General features: G+C 41.5%; 1 protein-coding gene across 4 annotated transcripts; it reads right to left on the reverse strand.

The window, feature by feature from the left end:
- Positions 1–329: 329 nt before the first annotated feature.
- C1GALT1 (core 1 synthase, glycoprotein-N-acetylgalactosamine 3-beta-galactosyltransferase 1) lies at positions 330–15,100 on the reverse strand. Of its 4 annotated transcripts, none has more exons than XM_039549066.1 (4): positions 15,001–15,100; positions 8,274–8,513; positions 5,964–6,631; positions 330–4,774 (listed from the first exon to the last, which is right to left on the reverse strand). In XM_039549066.1, the coding sequence occupies exons 2-4, from the start codon at positions 8,494–8,496 to the stop codon at positions 4,565–4,567; spliced, it is 1,101 nt and encodes a 366-aa protein (XP_039405000.1). In that variant the 5' UTR covers positions 8,497–8,513; positions 15,001–15,100; the 3' UTR covers positions 330–4,564. The 4 variants fall into 4 exon arrangements, with proteins under 4 accessions (XP_039405000.1, XP_039405001.1, XP_010397430.1 ...); XM_039549067.1 differs by lacking the exon at positions 15,001–15,100 and adding an exon at positions 14,263–14,348; XM_010399128.4 differs by lacking the exon at positions 15,001–15,100 and adding an exon at positions 12,328–13,686.
- Positions 15,101–17,190: the final 2,090 nt, after the last annotated feature.

Here is a 17,190-nt window from a genome sequence, read left to right on the forward strand (position 1 = left end):
TTCTTTAGTTTTGAGGTATCCGTTGTAGCCAGTTCACTCAGGAATCTGTAATAATGTGGAGACACTGAAGAATCAGGACAATGCAGAAACAACTGCCTGCTTATGTGAGTCTGAATCTGGTACTAGCACTTACTCATTTTACACTTCAAAAATCTTGCTATTTGTTAATAGCATAAATATAGAATCACAAAATCATAGGAAGTGAGAGAAGCTTTTTGAATTTCCTGTACCCACCCAAGAAAGAAACTAAGAACGTTTTTATTGGACTAAACTGTGCTGCTATGCAACACCATTAGCATGCAGAGGGGTAAATGAAGACAGACATGAACTGTGTATGACATAACTTATTTTATTTATTCAATTCTCAACCTAATTTTGATGCTAAAAATTCATCAAAGGCACTTCAAAGAAGGTATTTAAGAAACAAATCCTTATGGTGACCATTCCAGACAAATCACCAACTTTTATCTGCCATTAGGAACACAACTACCTATAATTGCAAAGTGAAACATTCACAGGTTTTAAGTGGAGCACACTGTCCAGCAGCAATATTCAATTCTTTTAGACTATTAATAACATTTGTGGAATCTTTTAAATACAATATGGTAAAACAAAGCAAATTATACTTTCGGAGTTCCACAGAAGATTTCTTGACAGAAGAAGGACAAAACTGCCTTTCCCAGTGGTCCTGTATTGGAGGGGTCTATTTTCATCTGTGCATGCACTATCAGCATCAGTACCAGGTACAGCAGAGAAATAACCCACACTATTTTGTCATATGAAGACAAAACACCCTGCTCAAAAAACAAAGTGTTTATAAGGTCTATCAGCTACTCACTGAAATTTATACTTCTGGAAGCATAACAGAACAAATGGCAACAGGTGAAGAAAAAGTGATTTTTAATATACACCCCCACCAAAGCAAAACAAAGAAAGTGTCCTTCAAGGCAAAAGCACTGTGAAAAGAGCTTCCACAAAATGAGAGATGGTGCAAACATCACCAGTGTGTAATCTCTTAAATAACACAAATACAGACTGCAAAAATGAATTGGGAGTGAAAGAAGATTAAAATTGGTCTTTTCTGCAAACAAAGATCAATTCTCTCTTCTGCAAACAAAGAATAATACTCTCCTCTGATTAAGATCTGTGATCAGAAAGTAACTTCTTGCCATTCTCAATCCTTCTGAAGTGAAACCACTTAATACAAGGTTGAAATGTTACTCTGTCACAGTAGGGGACATTCCCACATCCACTGCCTAGTAATTTCAAGAAAATAGTCCAAAATTTTTAGATGGGTCATTTAAATCACGACAGTGCCAATGAAAGCTTTTAGGTTTTACAAAATTAAGAAACCTGTCTTAGAAACCAGACCAAACCACAGAGCAATAATCTGCACAGCCTAAGTAAGCCCGTGTTGCTGTGCTTCAGAAAGTCTCTGCATCTGAAATACAGTCTCCTTGGGCTGCAAAAATTCTCAAACTCAATAAATACTTTCTTGAAGCACAAAGACCTGAGAGTGAAATAGCAGACTACTAATAGTGGTGTAATATTGTACATGAAAATTGTACTAACTGTTCACATTCCAACCTTGTCCACTGAGGCTTCTGAAGGCAGTGAGATAGAACCCAATTATTCCAGAGGTACCAGCTCATGGATATGGGAATGCAATTCAGCAGAGAACAATAGGTCTCTGTTATAATCACAGAATGTAAGACCTGATACTTTTCTAGCTTGTCTGGAAAGAAAAAAAATTCTTTGTAGTGTTGTTATAAAGGCAAAAGAAGCAGATTCAGAGGAATTAAAGAGACTTTAAATTCAGAGGATTTAAAGGACACTTTAAAACAAAGAATGTACATTTGAAGAAAAGGCTACTCATTCCTCCAGACAGGCCACCCATTTATCTCAAGGTAGTATGTCCTTAGCCTTATTCCCTTCAGAAAGGGAACTTGCTCCTTTACTTTTCCAGTCTCTCTGAGGTCCTGCACATTTTGTGGAAAGGGTTATTCCTGCCTGCTCTGCTAAACCCACAAGTCCCAGCTGGGCAGCAAATAAGAACTAGAACTGCTGCTGAGAAAAGGCTTCATCCTGAGCTCAGCAGTGGCTGGTTTACCTTGTTACCCCAGCAAACAACCTGTGTGAAGCTCAAACATCCTGCTTCCTTCTGTCCACCTGAGACTTACACTGGATGAGACTGGAAAGTCAAGATAATAGTAAGGAACATGAAGAGGAAATGATTTTGCTTCACAGGACAGCACAGGGCAAACATACGACACAAATCTGCAGAAAATATGCAGGATTAGTTCTGCCTGCTGTGGTAGAAAATCTCCAAATCCCTATGGACGAACTGAAGAAGAAAGCAGAAATAAAGGAACTGTACAGCAGTTCAGCAGATCTTCTACATGGGCTGAATTTACAAAGAGATTAGGTTGGGATCTCGATTTCATTTTATAACTTCTTAAAAGTATTCCTGAATATTTTAACTTCTTGTTTGAGCAATGCCACTGGAGTTACCAATTCCATATGGATTTGTGCTGCATGTGGGATAAACATTTAGCTCACAGAAGGAAGCACCTTTCAGCATGTTAACATTCACTGTTCTCTGGACAAGCATCACTCTGACTACAGCAAACTGGAGACTTTTTCCTTTCCTCAACCAATGCAATTATAGTTAAGTCTACTTAAGTTAATCAATGTAAAATAAAGCTCGTGTCCCTATCAGTACTTCAGAAGCAATGCTGCTCATAAAGACCAACAGATTTAACCCTGCAGGAACTAATACTTGATAGATGAACTCAGCCTACATTCAGGCAGAGAAGGTGTGTGCAGCATTTCAACACCATGAGCTGTTTCAGTAATTACCATCGTGCTGCAGAGCAATGGTCAAAAAGAAAAGTAATGACTTTACTGCTGGACAACAGAAAGAACTCCAATCCGTACTAGAACTATCTTTGGAAAAAAAAAATTCCAGTACTTTATGGTAACATCATCTTCCAGGAACATCCTGAAGGACCAGCAGTAGTAAATAAGGCTGTCTGCTACCACTATGTGCCCTTTTCAAAGTAATGACTGGAGGTAATTAGGTTATGTCCAGATTCATCAATATGATGAAGGTGAAAAGTAACAAAAAGATGAAGCTTTTGTTCAAGTGTGAAATAAAAACACACTACATGTCATGCTTAATCCCATTCCCCATACTGCTATTTGCTCAATTTGAAAAGGAGAAAACCAGAAAGGTTTATATTAATTCTATAAAACATATATTTGGCCTCTGAAAAAAAACCAGTAATTAAAACACCTATTTTGTCCCACACCAAGAAAGTGTTTCCAGTTAAAAGGCAGAGATACTTATGAAGTAGTGGAGAAGGTTAATGCACTTTGAAAGATCCCTGCATTCAGGCTTGTTTACCTGAATAACTATGTACTTCTGCTTCAAAAACAGTGAAAAAAGGATCATTTAACACTTTGTAGTGAAAAAGGTAACAAGACGCAGATAAAAAAAATTTTTGAAGTGGAAGAAAAAACTGTTCAGAAAAGTGAAATTGAATACTTCAACCAAATAAACTGGCTTTGATGCAGTTTTAAAATAGGACATTTCTGTATCTGAAAATTTTAACCTCTAGTGAAAATTAAAATGGAAACAAACTAACTATAATAGTGGCTGAAATCAAGTTGTTACAATGCAACTTCACTAAGATGCTGTTCTTCCTGGTTTATGTGGCAGGTGGGATGGAACACAGACTTCTATTTTCAAAAGCATCACCCTTATGCTGAGAAATGCTAAGATGAATTTTTATATCCATTCAACCAAAAGGATAAGTTAATAAAAGGAAAATAAAAAAAGCCACAGGCAAATATGTAAGCAGCTTGCATCACCTCAGCAATTTAAATAACAGTAACCGTTTCTGGGCTTCTCTCCAAAAGAGTATTTGTCCCCAAAAACTTCATATTGTTTTGCACATCACAATTCAAAACTTTATAAGTAATTCATAGCAGTGAATTCTGTTTCTGAAACAATTCAAATTAATCTTGTGGGTAAAAATCTGCCACTCTGTTGTTAAGGCAAAGCAGACTGGAGACTCTAATTCCGTGTCTCTGCCTTACTTTTAGGGCAAGGTACACAAGGTAACTTCAAGATGTTGAGAATACTTAAGAAAGCCATCATGAAGTGTTTGACTGGGCAGCATCCAATTTCTAATATTAGAACTGACTTAATAGAAAGGAAATAGAGAAGAACAGAAAAAGGAACAGAAATATGGTACGATCATCTGAGAACCTGTCCACTGTGGTTTTTATACAAATTCTTCCACATGTTATTATACCAGAGCAACCTCCAATTGCACAGCTTTAGGGCCCCAAATCTTAGTGAGCAGGGCTGCGAGGTCACACTATCCAAAACAGTCAGAGCCAGCACCACACTCTGTTGTACACAGGGTGACAAGTGCTGCCAACTTGATTTTTGAAAGAAGAATCGCCAGGAGTAATTTCAGCCCACAAGCTTCATGCACAAGTTTGAGAAGCCTCTTACTCATTATACTGGCTTCATTTTGGTTTTTTCAAAGTCCAATTAGCCCTCAGAAATTTTTTGCTTTAGCTTTTGATTATCCTCCAGTGCTTCATTTTTGCTCTGCTCTTCTGGATTCTTCGATGAATCAGGATTGTACCTATACAAATACCCATACGGACGAAGATGATAAATCAAATATTCCAAATGATACATAGTCACAGAGTCAACATAGTGGAATGAAACTGCTAGATCAGAGCAGCATCCAGGACCCTGAAACACAAAACAAAGCAAAACAATCAGCAAGAATTGCAAAGCATGTCCTGGATTAAAGATCCAGGGAGAATTCAAAGAAATACTTGATTTAATGGTAAGAAATTCACTACCATCAGTCATACACATACTTCAAAAGTTAATGTTAGGCAAGCAAAACGTACCAGACATATCTGCCAAGGCATCTTTCCAAAATAAAGCTGACGAAGTCTTTTGCTTCTATGATCAAGCCAGTGAAAAAACTAGCTGCCCTCATTAACATCAGAGGTTTTCTGCTTTTCCATGCTTAATTTTTGATGCTGGTGTTTAAACAGCACCAAGAAGCAGCAGGCAGGCCTAAATGAGTTACATTTATATATGAAACAATACATGCCTGTTACTTATGTCAGCATCCAGACAGAATGTATAAGCAAAATGTGTGTGTACCTGCAAAATGTGTGTGCTGACACATTATACTGTTTGGTATATTGTCAGTAACTAACCTCCTACTTACAGAAAGTTGTAACAAACAATTGCAAAATTTTGTTTTAAATGTATTGATTTCATTGACATTATTAAGAGCTATAGGATCATTGTTAACACATTTGTCACAACTTATATTTCATAGCTCACATTCAGCTTTGAGAACACTTTTCTGGAACATAGTTTTGAGATTTCTGTTTTCAGCAGCTTTGATTGCAGAGCTGCTCATATTTCTACTCCAACTGGAACTAGGATTAAATATTTAAAGATGCCAAAAAGAACAATTGTTATATAACTAAGTTTGATCAGTATAGCTTGATTTTGATACCAGATGAAGTAGTGTCTATCCAAGCACAGGTTATGACAGGACAGGATCCAATGGGCAATTTCCATTATGAATCAGTTACAGATGGAACTGTCCACAGCTCAGTCACCCATGCACTGCAGCCATAGCTAAAGCTGCTGCCTCCTGACACACCAAATACAGTATCATACAGCTGGTTTAAGCTACAGAAATGCTTTTGCTGCTGAATACAAGTATAAAAATAGATTGCTGCTTTACAACAAAAAAAATCTACTGAAGAACTAGACTATCTTTTTTTCAGCTTTAATATGTAAAAAATTCCAAATCCTGTTCTTGAATTCTTCCACCTAATGCTAATTCACACATCACACGCTCACGCACATCATGAGATGCACTTGACAAAATGGGTTCCTAAGGACTTACCTCTACAGCAGGATAGTAATTGTAATTCCAGTACCAGAATGTTTTTGGTAGGTATCCTCTGATTAAATGATGTTCTGGAACAAAGGGATGAAAGGTTTCTCTACCACTTGTATCTCTAGAATCTCCTGCTTCCACATTGATGATCTCCATGCATTTTCCTAGTGCCAGATCTTCAATAGAGGAACTGTGAGAGCATTTGTTTGTTTTAAATGCAGCAACAAATCTCTTCAGAGCTTCTTTGCTCAGAACATACCCTGCTCCTCCACTCATGTAGCCCTGCTTCACATAAGGCTTAAACCTTCTTCCAAAGTATATTGGTTGTTCAGGACTGTATTTTGAAAGGAGCCATCTCAAATTGTCCAATATAACATATGTATCATCATCTGCTTTCATAAACCAATCAGCATCATCAAAATAATGATCATATACATATTGAAAAGCTTTAATAGTCTTCCAGTACAGTTGGTCCCTGCCTTCTTTGGTTTCTAGGCCCACAGTTGGGAAGTCTTTATTTTCTTCAGAGCTCATAAAAAGTACTTTATTACAGCGCTGGGCCCAAGTGGCCTTAACATGCTTGGCTTTCTTTTCTAGATTTTGAGGTCCAGTCATGACCCAACACAGTATTTTCACCTTGTGATACAGTCCTTCTGCAACATTTTTATCCTCATCTAAAAAAGAGGAAAGTTGTAAAACCATATTAGACATGACTGCCAAACAAAGAGCAACCTCCCACCTCCTCAGATACTCTGTTTCTACATCAGAAAAGACACGCAGACAGAAAAGAGGCTTTTGCTTCCAAATGTACCAGTTAATGAACTCCATGCTAGATTCTGGAAGGAAAAAAACAAGACTCTCAAAGACTAAAATTCTTAAACCTATTTCAATTTCACAAGATAAAGGAGAGTGTAAGAGTCATATCAAAATGGGTGTCTGTTCAGGCAAGTGTGACTTTAGCAAACCTTGATTTGTACATAAAAACTGCTTGGAGGCAACCTCTTTATGGTCTTGGAGGACTAATGAAAATTTAAAAATAGAATATTTTTGCCATTCACAATGAATACAACTTAATGATTCCAACACAGAAAGGCCAAAAAGCTAATGAGCTCTTTTATATATATTCATGTTAACTAACAAAACCTAATGAATATTTCTAAAACAGGAACATATGTTTTAAGAATAAAGCCAGTGGTAAACCAGAAATTAACAGATTAAATAATTTAGGATACTATGAAACTAGTATTATTGTTGAACTAACATGTTTTTATTTTCCAGCAATCCAGCAGAATAAATACAGTTATCTGAGGTGTGTAACAATGTTTTTCAAGCTATGAAAGCATTCCTTGGTCTCAAAGAAACATTTTCACTTGATACATACAGAAAGATTTTAACTTATGTAAAAGACTATTTCATGGAGAGTGAAATCTGCATAACTGGTACTAAAATATTCCTGCTTGCACTTTATGCAACTATATATCAGATTTCTTTGTAACAATGTTCTACAATTACATGTGAAACACTCACAAACTCATCTTACAAAGTTTGGAGTTTAAATACGTCTAAGTAACAAATTACTAACATCTTCAGCAAAAGCACTGCAGTGCAATTTTTCTCATCCAGATGTCCCTACTCAAACACTCTCTGTATTTGGGAGCTCATTTAACGAAATATATCAAGTATAAAAGTATTCCTGAAGTATCTGAAGGGTCTACCTTCTCTGGAAAAATAAAAATAATCAAGAGTGCAAGAGAATTTCTCTGGCTTTGACTGCAAACAGCAATCTGTGCCTGGACTGCTATATAATCAGCTTGGCAAATCATGCCCACAGTGACTCCCTTTGCCCCCCTGCTCCAATTCTGTGTTTTACTAATTGTACCAAAAAGTGGGTTTTCTTAAATTTTATTTTAGCTTTATCTTAGAGGCTAGATCAAAAGTTAGAAGTGGTCCAAAATTAGCTTCTTAAGGCTAAAAAGCAATCCAGCTACATCTACAACACCAGCAAAGATATCTGCTTAGCAAAACTGCCATTTGGTGTCAATAGCTCATTTGAGAAATTCCTGCTCCAAACAAGTCTGGGTACAGACATTGGACAAACAGTTGGACTCAAAGGAAAAAAAATTACTACTATAATAAAAATGTCAACAAAGAAAACCATGAGTAGCCCTCAGGAGAAAAAAAATTATTTAGATGTAACCTGAATATGGAGAAACTGAAAGAAAATGATTCATATAAATTCTTGACAGTGAAGAAGCAATGTTTTGCAATGCATGAAAAGGGAGTACATTTTCTAATCAGCCAGGTGTAACAAAATACCTTTATGCTGTCCAGCATCTGCATTGAAATTCATTTGTCCTTGCAGCTGATTGTTGTCAGTATCTGCTGAGTGCTGACCATGCGGATCATTGTAAAGAACATGAGGCTGGGTCTTAACTTGTTCTTCTAGTATAATGCTGAACAGAAGATAGCAGACAAAAAATCCTATTGCTGAGCCAAAAATGAAGGTGAGAAGGTTCATCAAAGACTTAGAGGAGGCCATCTCCTGAAGGTGAGACACTGTCAAAACCAAATGAAAAATACGTTAGACTTAACATAGAAATCAAATCTAGAACTATAGGAAGAAATCAAGGACTAAATCTCTGAAAGCAGAGAACTCAGTTCTAGCTCAGATTCAGCTCCCCTGGGCTTGCACAGAGATTTAAGTACAAGAGCAATGCAAATATCAATATAAAATTGTACATCTATTGATAGTGGCTGTACATAAAAAAACTATTAATTATATTTATACAACATTTAAACAAGAATGTATACACTGAAGTGCAGTAACTTTATAAAACTGTAATATATGTACACTTTTTTATTTTCTTCAGCCTACAAATCTGCACTTTATAATATAATACCTAAGTCTTTTATGAAGGTAGAAGATGATGATCAATGGCAGTCTACAGGTCAAGATAGAACATGGGCACAATATGTTCTTAAAACTCCAGCCAAATGTATATTACAGAAATTCTTAACAGATGTCAATCACAAGCAGATTTCGAAGAGTTATAAAAGCAAATCTACTCCCAAAGTAGGGCAGCTGTCCTTACACTTTTAGGAATTACTGAGGATTGACTTTCAGAAGAAAGAGTAAAACGACATCTGAATGTTCATACAGAAAATTTTTAAAAGGAAGAGAAAAAGAAAGTACATCAACCTTAAAGCCTCTTCTACACTTCAAAACCTTTGTATTCCAGTAATAAAAACACACCTTCATATCAGCCACACCCTTACTCCTCAAAAACTAAAGGACTTGGCTGACCATTTTCATTGAACCAAATCAGCAGCCATGCCTGCATACAGGGAGTTTTATACATCAAAAAAGAGTGTGAATTTTAATATATTAAACACTTGAAAACCAATTTCAAGTTGTTGAGGGCTTTTCATCTTCAGAAAAGAGTTGAGCTATTTTCTAATAACTCGTGACTAAACTACAAAAACATTGACTGTTAAATACATATTGAATTCAAGCCAGAGCTTTACAAACAAGTCAATGATGTTCCCTCCATTAGGATCATTATTAAGACAGTGGGCAGAACCCAATTTAGTTCATTAGGGAGCCCAGAAAAGAAAATTATGGACTGCACAGAGCATCGATGAAAGCCATCGATCAGAGAAGAGCTGCAGCCACCAAAACAACCCATTTAGCCTGCACCCCCTCCTCTCACTGGCTGTGCATTCTATTGGAAACAGGCTGTCCTCAAGCAACTGCATGAATCACTGTGCAGCAACACGCACTCCAAATTCCAGCCTTCTGTCTGTCCTTCTGCCCTCCTGAAGGGAAAGCAAAGGACAGAATGCACGTGTGCACGTTGTTACGTTGGCACTTCTAGAAATCCATCAGATTTACTGAACGCATGCAGATCAAGATCATTTGAGAGTGAAGCAGCTCTCACACGTGGTAATGCTTTTCTTTCCACACTGCTAGAAAAAGGAAAGAAAATTGAAAACACAACTTGAAGCACAAAATAAAAATCAAGAAATGTACAGGGTGTATAAAACGATTATAACTGTGGTTGATAAGGAGCTGTCATTCTTTAATATGAATAAGCTCGTTATATAATTTTTAAATTGCACATTGTCTTCCCTCAATTCAGTACTACATCTTGGTGGAAACAAATGATTGCCTTTAGACATCATACCACAAAGTACAAAAGTGCCTGTATAATCATTTGTGATCCAGGCCTTGAAAAAATTACTTGGTTTCCAGGTTTATTTCTATTGTCATTTAGGCCACTAAACTGAGAAGAAAACATGAGTATTTTGATGAGGTGCCAAAAAAAAAAAAAAAAAAAAAAAAGGCAAAACCCCAAAGCCTTTCTCAAAAAGCCCATGCATACAAGCAGCCTATGAAAACGCAAAGGATCTGCTGTACTAAGATTATCTTTTTGTTTTTGCTTTCCCAATCTATCACCACAAAGTTCCCTCAAAATTTGCAATACTCATAGGGAGATGGCCACAATAAAACAATGCCTTCCTTTGGTATATTCAAAGTGGGGAAATATATAAAGCCAAGCATGCCCACAGTGTAGCTACACCACCTTCTAGAAGAAAAGGTCTCCTTTCTACTGTTCTACTTTTCAATATTAGGTGTCTCTCTGCAATACAGTTTCAGTTATCTGCTCCAACAGCTGATAAAATTAGTCTTGCTTGGAGAGAAAAAAACGAAAGTAACTTGAAAATAATTGCTGCTCATTAACTATGAAATTATATACAACTGAATTCTACAGAAAAAAAATTAAATGTGCTGGAAATGCTGAAAAATTTAAAAAGTGCATTCATCACACTGGAAATCAGAAACTGATTTGGCAGTACTTCAGACACAAAGAGGATTTCTCAGGGCAGGTAGGTAGCTGTACTTCATAGTTGATATAAAATGCCTCTAGTTACAGTTTTCAATTTAAAATAATCTCCTTATCATTCTATCAATTTTATACCAACAGTGGGTCACTATAAACATGTGTGGATGTATATCCATATGTTTGTAAACTCCAACAGTAAACAGGACAGAAATTTTCATTTTTTTATGATATCTTGATATTTCACATAAACTGAGTCTTTTAACTTGACAGCAAAAACAACTGAACACTGCAGCATTACAGTAGAACCAGAAAACACCTAAAAGGAAGGTCAGTTGTCAGATGATAAATATCCCCACTCCTTGCTGATATTCTTTTCTACACACAGATTTATTCAGGGGGAAGACACGCAAAATATTTAAGGTCAGGTTGGATGAGGTTTTGAGCAACCTGATCTAATGAAAGGTGTCCTTGCTCACGGCAGCGGGTTGGACGATCTTTAAAAGTCCCTTCCAACTCAAATCATTTTGTGATGCTACAGTTCTATGACATTCAGAGAAGAAAAAGGTAAGTGCAAAACCTACCAGGTTACTGAAACATCCCCACTTTTATTCACATTTCTATTTTTGCTTCTGGAGTTAGAAAAAGCACTATTTAAAAAAAACACCTATAATAAAAGGCTAGGTTTGAGTTTAATTTATGCTCCACTGCTCTATCATGGAAGCTTAAACAAATACAGGTATTTAGATATTCATGTAGGTAGCCCTATACACATCAATCAAACCAATAAATGTTTTCAAATTCTATCGCAACGTAACAGTCATTGGAGATTTCGTTCTAAATTTAAGTTTCATGAGTCAACAATTTCTACAACTTCAAGCTTACACAAAAACTAATTTTTGTGTTGGGGGTTGCTGAACCTGGCAGCCCACTGACGACAAGGCTGCTGCAACTCCATGTGCCCAGATCCAGCCAGGCTGAGGATGAATTCCCATAGCTGTGAATACAAAGATGCATATACACATGGCTGACCATACAGATCAGCACAGATACAAACAAGTGCTCATGCAGACACAAACATGGCCTGGCCTTACGCTGCTCCTCCCCACAGCTGACCCAGACAAAGGTCTGCTAGTGGGGAATATAAACATACACACTATGTGGATCCCTCTGTAATGGGTCTCAGACCTTCTACCTATTCAGGAACCAACCCTGAATCCTCAGACTCCCCAGAGCCTCACTCTGCTGGTAAACTGATGACTCTCTGATCTCACTAGTACCTCTCCCACACTTACAGCTGCCTCAAAACATGGCTCCCAAACCTCTTAATCCTACTTACTAGCAACCACACACTGGCATTCTTGGCAAGACCATACTCACGCACTCCAGTCTCCCCAGTTACGGGCACTGCAGACACACAAGCCTCTGTGGCTTACAGTTCCCACTCCAGCTGCTGGGCATTTAGGCCCTCACTCACTCCAGTCCCTCCAGCTGCTGGCACACCGGACACAGAGGTCCCTACAACTTACTGTGCATCTCCAGTTGCTGGCACTTAGAGCTCAGTATGCACCTGAGAATACGGCAGAGTCCTCTCACATAGCAAAATGGTTAGAAAGGCACCTTAATGAGAAAAGAGGACAGGCTGTGGCAATCTGGCCCAGAACACAGTCAAACATACTGACCAGCCACTTGCTTCTAACTGACCAGGCCCTTTATCTAATCCTTTTATTTTCCCATACTTGTTCCTCCTGAAACACCTTCCTTTAGTCCCCCCTCCCAGGAGCACCCCATAAATTTTGTACAGTCACAAGATGCTTTTCCCCTGCATCCCATATGCCCCATATTTTCTAGGCAGTTAGCACCCTCGATCTTGTGAGCTGTACCAGACAGCCTTCCTGGTGACTTCTCTTCCTGCATGTCACACCTGGGCAATGGGGCTGGTGGCTCCTCAGTGACAGAACCAGGGGCTGCTTCCTCTGATGAGACTATGGGAGTCCCACCTGCCCCCACCGCGTCTCTGTGCATCCCGTTGGTGAGCCTTTGAACATGTTAATCTAAGTTACTGCTCTCACTCTGCTAGCTGTTTCAATAAGGGCTTTAAGGTCTCTTTCTTGAGCCAATGGAAATTTAGGGAAAAACCATGCAATATGAATATATCGTAAGAGTTTGGTCCCACTGCCAAAAGAAAACAACCCAACGACATTTAAAATTAATACTTTCACACAAACTTGGACAATCTAGAGAAACACATTAAACAAAATACCAAACAAACAGAAATACCCTAACCCCAAAACAACATAAGGCCGAAAAAAAAATTCAACCATCAAATCTGGGATTTTGAAATTCAAAGAATGCAGAACATAACTCCAATTTTAAACATGTTTATCCCAGTATCATTCCATAATCACTTTAAGATTTGATTAAGTTAAACCCACATACAGAGCTGATTCTTTCTTGTATCCCTTACTTAGAAAGCAAGGGGGAAGCTCTGAGGCCTCATGATAAAACAGTGTAAATGTCCTTTGCGAGCTGCATAATTAGCAATGAAATCGATCTCTACCACCATGTCCTTAATAGTCAAGCAACGCATCAGAATAACTCGATCAAAATGTAGAAAAAACATAGTTTTTTCTAGTAGCAAACAGGCCTTCTGCTCCTTAAGTTACATTTATTGCTAGATGGTCTGTATATTCATACGCTTCTGAAATGCAGCTATACGCGCAAGTTGTGCATTTGCTAATGTTGTCTGCATCTAGGATTTCTGTGAGCTGCTGCAGTTTCCTATCGACGAAGCACAGATCATGTCCTTCCTCTTTAAATATCTAATGTTGTGAGCATTTCTTTGGAGAGCAACTCTTCCCATCAAAAAAATACCTGCTTGTTCTACCAAAAAATACAAACCATCAAAGCCAGGTATTTCGGTATAGGAGACCAACAACTGCACTGAAACGAGACGGGTAACAATCCACAGCAGCGGTGAGCTAGAAGGAAGATTTGGCAACCTCCTTCCTCATTCCAAAAGCTGACACCGTCCTTCGGCAACAAGTGCCCGTGCCCGAAGCACGGCTTCCCAGACCTCTCCCAACCCAGCCCGTGCTACGGACGTCCGCCCAGGAAGTCCCCGCTGCGGAGGCGGGAGCAGCGATTCCCGGCTCCCCGGGCACCTTGCTCCCTCCGCTGGGCTCCGAGGGACTCGCGCTTTTCCAAGGAGACCCCCTCCTCTGGCGCCTCTCCTTCCCAGGCATGCAGCCGGGCACCCGCTGTCCCTGCAGCCGCGGGCACCCTTCCCGCCGCCGGGGTGACACGCAGCGCCCCGGTCGGCTCCTCCCGCCCCGTCCCCGCAGGGAGAAGACACCTTCCGCGCCTCCTTCCGCGCCTCCTTCCGCGCCGCCCCCGCGGGTGGGACGCTGCCCCCCGAGGCCCGACCCCCCCCGCCGCCCCCGGCCGGGCCCCCCCGCCCTCACCTCGCGGGCCGGCGGGGCCCCGGTGCGCGCTCAGCCGCGCGACGGCGCGCGAGCACCTGCTAGCCGCGCGCAGGGCAGGCCACAGCCCCGGCCCCCGCCGGCCCGCGCCGCCGCCGGCCCCATCGCGCGGCCGCCCCGCGCCGAGCTGCGCACCCACCCCGGGGCGGGCACGGGAGCGGCCCCCGCCCCGCCCCGCCGCCCGCTCATTGGCCGGCGAGCCGCTCGGGGGCGCGGCCTTCGCGGCACGCGCGGGTTTAACCCTTTTCCCGCCGCGGCGGTGGCTCCGCCGCGTGGCAGTGCGCGCGTCCGCTGCGCTCCCGGCGCGGGAGAAGCGCGGCGCCCCCGCCCGCCCCGTCCGCCCTGCGCGGTGCAGCCACGGGAATCCGCCCCTCCTTCCCCGTCCGCCGAGAGCGCGTCCACGTCGCCGGGCCAGGCCGCGAGTAGCGCCCGCGCCTCCCGGCACGCGGCGGTGGGCGAGGACGGGAGCCCCAGGCCGAAGCCGCAGCGTGAGAGTGGGGGTCGGCCTGTCTGGTGCGCTCGGTGGCTCGGCCAGGACTTCCAGGGGTGTGGGGGAAAAGTGTCCCGGGGGGAAGGGGAGGGCGCGGGAGGGACAGAGGAGCGCAAAGGGGCGGCTACCCGGAGCTCCCAGCAGTCGGTAAGCGGCGCGGCGCTCCGGCGGTGCCTCCCCGGGCACGGCCAGCGGGGAAATGCCGCGGGCAGCGCTGTCCACCGCCTTACCTCGCTCTCGCCTGCCTGGTCCTGCCCGGAAGCGGCTGTGCCGGGCGCTCAGGCCGGGCTGCGGAGCTCCGCTGCGCTCCAGCCCCTCATTCCCCTCACTTCAGCCGGTCTGGAGCCGCCGCTCTTGCAAAATACCATTAGGCAACTGCAAGGGATGTTGCTAGGATACCGAGCCCTCTGCAATCGCTCCGTATCTCCCCGTGCGAACGCTGCCTACCCTTCCAACAGCTCTTGACGTTTATCTCTCGGTGGTCTCCTTAGGAAAAAAATACATCAAATAAGAGGAATTGTAGATTTGGAAGGTGTTTTTCACTATAGTGTAACTGAAGAATAGCATTTTGCAAGCACTAGGTAGATAATGGAGCTCTGCAGTTCATAGATAGAAGGTTTGTGTTGTGGTATGTTTTGGGTTTGAGGGTTTTTTTTGTGTGTGTGTTGTTTTTTCAAGTATTGGGTGCAGGTACGTGTAGAGAAGAACTGGTCCATGCTGAGGGCCACTAGTGTTTCTGTAAATGGAGGTCACTGCACACACTTTCTTGATTTTCCCTCTCTCCTTCATCCTTCCTCTAGCCTCTCTATGGGTCCAGTCCAAACCATAGGTTTCCCTCACAGCTGTAGATCTGTATAGTTTACTTCTGTCTCCCCTCTCTCCAATTATTGCCTCAGGGGTGTGCCCTTTCATCTCCATCTTCATGTCTATTTTTACTTCTTTTTCTCTGGATGATGGGTCACACAGAATCACAGAACCATTTAGGTTGGAAAAGACCTCCAAGATCACTGAGTCCAAACCGTGACCGAATACAACCTTGTCAACTAGACCATGGCACTAAGTGCCACATCCTGTCATTTCTTGAACACCTCCAGGGACAGTGACTCCATACCTCCCTGGGCAGTCCACTCCAATGTTTAACAACGCTTTCCATGAGAAAATTCTTCCTGATGTCCAATCTGAACCTCCCCATGTGCAGCTTGAGGCCACTTCCTCTTCTCCTGTTGCTGGTTGCCTAGGAGAAGAGTATGGCCCTCCCCTGGCCTCAGCCTCCTTTCAGGCAGCTGTAGAAAGTGATAAGGTCTCCCGTGATCCTTTTTTTCTCCAGGCTAAACACCCCCAGCTCTCTCTGCTGCTCCTCATGACTTACTCTCCAGATTATTCATCAGCTCCGTTGCTCTTCTCTGGACACGCTCCAGCACCTCAATGTCTTTCCTGAAGTGAGGGACCTACAGCTGGACCTAGCGCTCAAAGTGTGGCCTCGAGTCATTCAGGAGATGCTGGCTTTTGTACCAGTTTAGGAAGCTCCCATGTCCCATATTACTCCAGGTCATAGTTTCTCATTCCCACACCATCCCACTCTGCTATCCACTTTAAATAAAAATTACAAGCAACTTGGTGAATAGTATCTTCTTGAACTAGTTTCGTCAGAAGAAAGGGCAGGCTTCTTGTGGGGAAGAAGTTTGAGTGGCATTAAGAAAATCAACAATAAACAATAACAAAGACAATGGAAACTGCAAAGGCTGCAAAACAAACAAAAAAAAAGTGATGTGTCTGTCTTCTTGTTTCCCTTTTTTTCACCCCCACCAAATCTGGATAGAATTACTGTCCATCCCATGTGCAGTGCATGCTTTAAATTTCCAAAATAGATTAAGTGAAATTTTCAAACTGTTTTATATTACAGATAATGCAGCATGTCTGAGCTGAATACAAGACTTCCATTTTTCCTGGTGAACTTTAAGGCCTGGTCTTGCATCACAGGAGTTCCTCTATCAAGGACTGTGGCCCATGTATATTACTTAGCCATAAATTTATGCATGAAGTGCTACACTTTTTTCATACTGACATGTTCATTGAGCTGTTTCACTCTGTTAGGCTAGTTTGAAAGGGAAATTTCAGAGAGAAGGTAGGATGTGGTGTAACTTAACAAAAGCTACAGCTTGCCTCTTAATATTGGTACAGAAAGTTTGCTTTAACAAATGTGAACTGGTTTGGCCATGTTGTAATGGCTGTTTAATATTTTATGGAGATATTTACATGCCACACATACAAGCAGCTTTTGTTTGGTTTATTTTTTTTTTCATTCAGGGAGAGGTGAGCAGTGTCTCTTACAACTCTCTGTCAGCAACCTCTTACAGTTCAGGGTAAGGAAACAGGCCCTCCAAGGAACTGCCTTGCATGTGTAATGGTAACAAACACTT

The sequence above is a fragment of the Corvus cornix genome, chromosome 2 (genome assembly GCF_000738735.6).
Source record: "Corvus cornix cornix isolate S_Up_H32 chromosome 2, ASM73873v5, whole genome shotgun sequence".
Taxonomy (NCBI): domain Eukaryota; kingdom Metazoa; phylum Chordata; class Aves; order Passeriformes; family Corvidae; genus Corvus; species Corvus cornix.

Bases quoted from the DNA above. Each gene is read 5' to 3' on its own strand.
- C1GALT1 (XM_010399128.4), bottom strand. The intron at 6,632-8,273 runs GTATTTTGTTAC...CCTCTTTTTTAG, and splicing joins AGATGCTGGACAGCATAAAG to ATGAGGATAAAAATGTTGCA. The intron at 4,775-5,963 runs GTAAGTCCTTAG...TTTGTGTTTCAG, and splicing joins ATTACTATCCTGCTGTAGAG to GGTCCTGGATGCTGCTCTGA.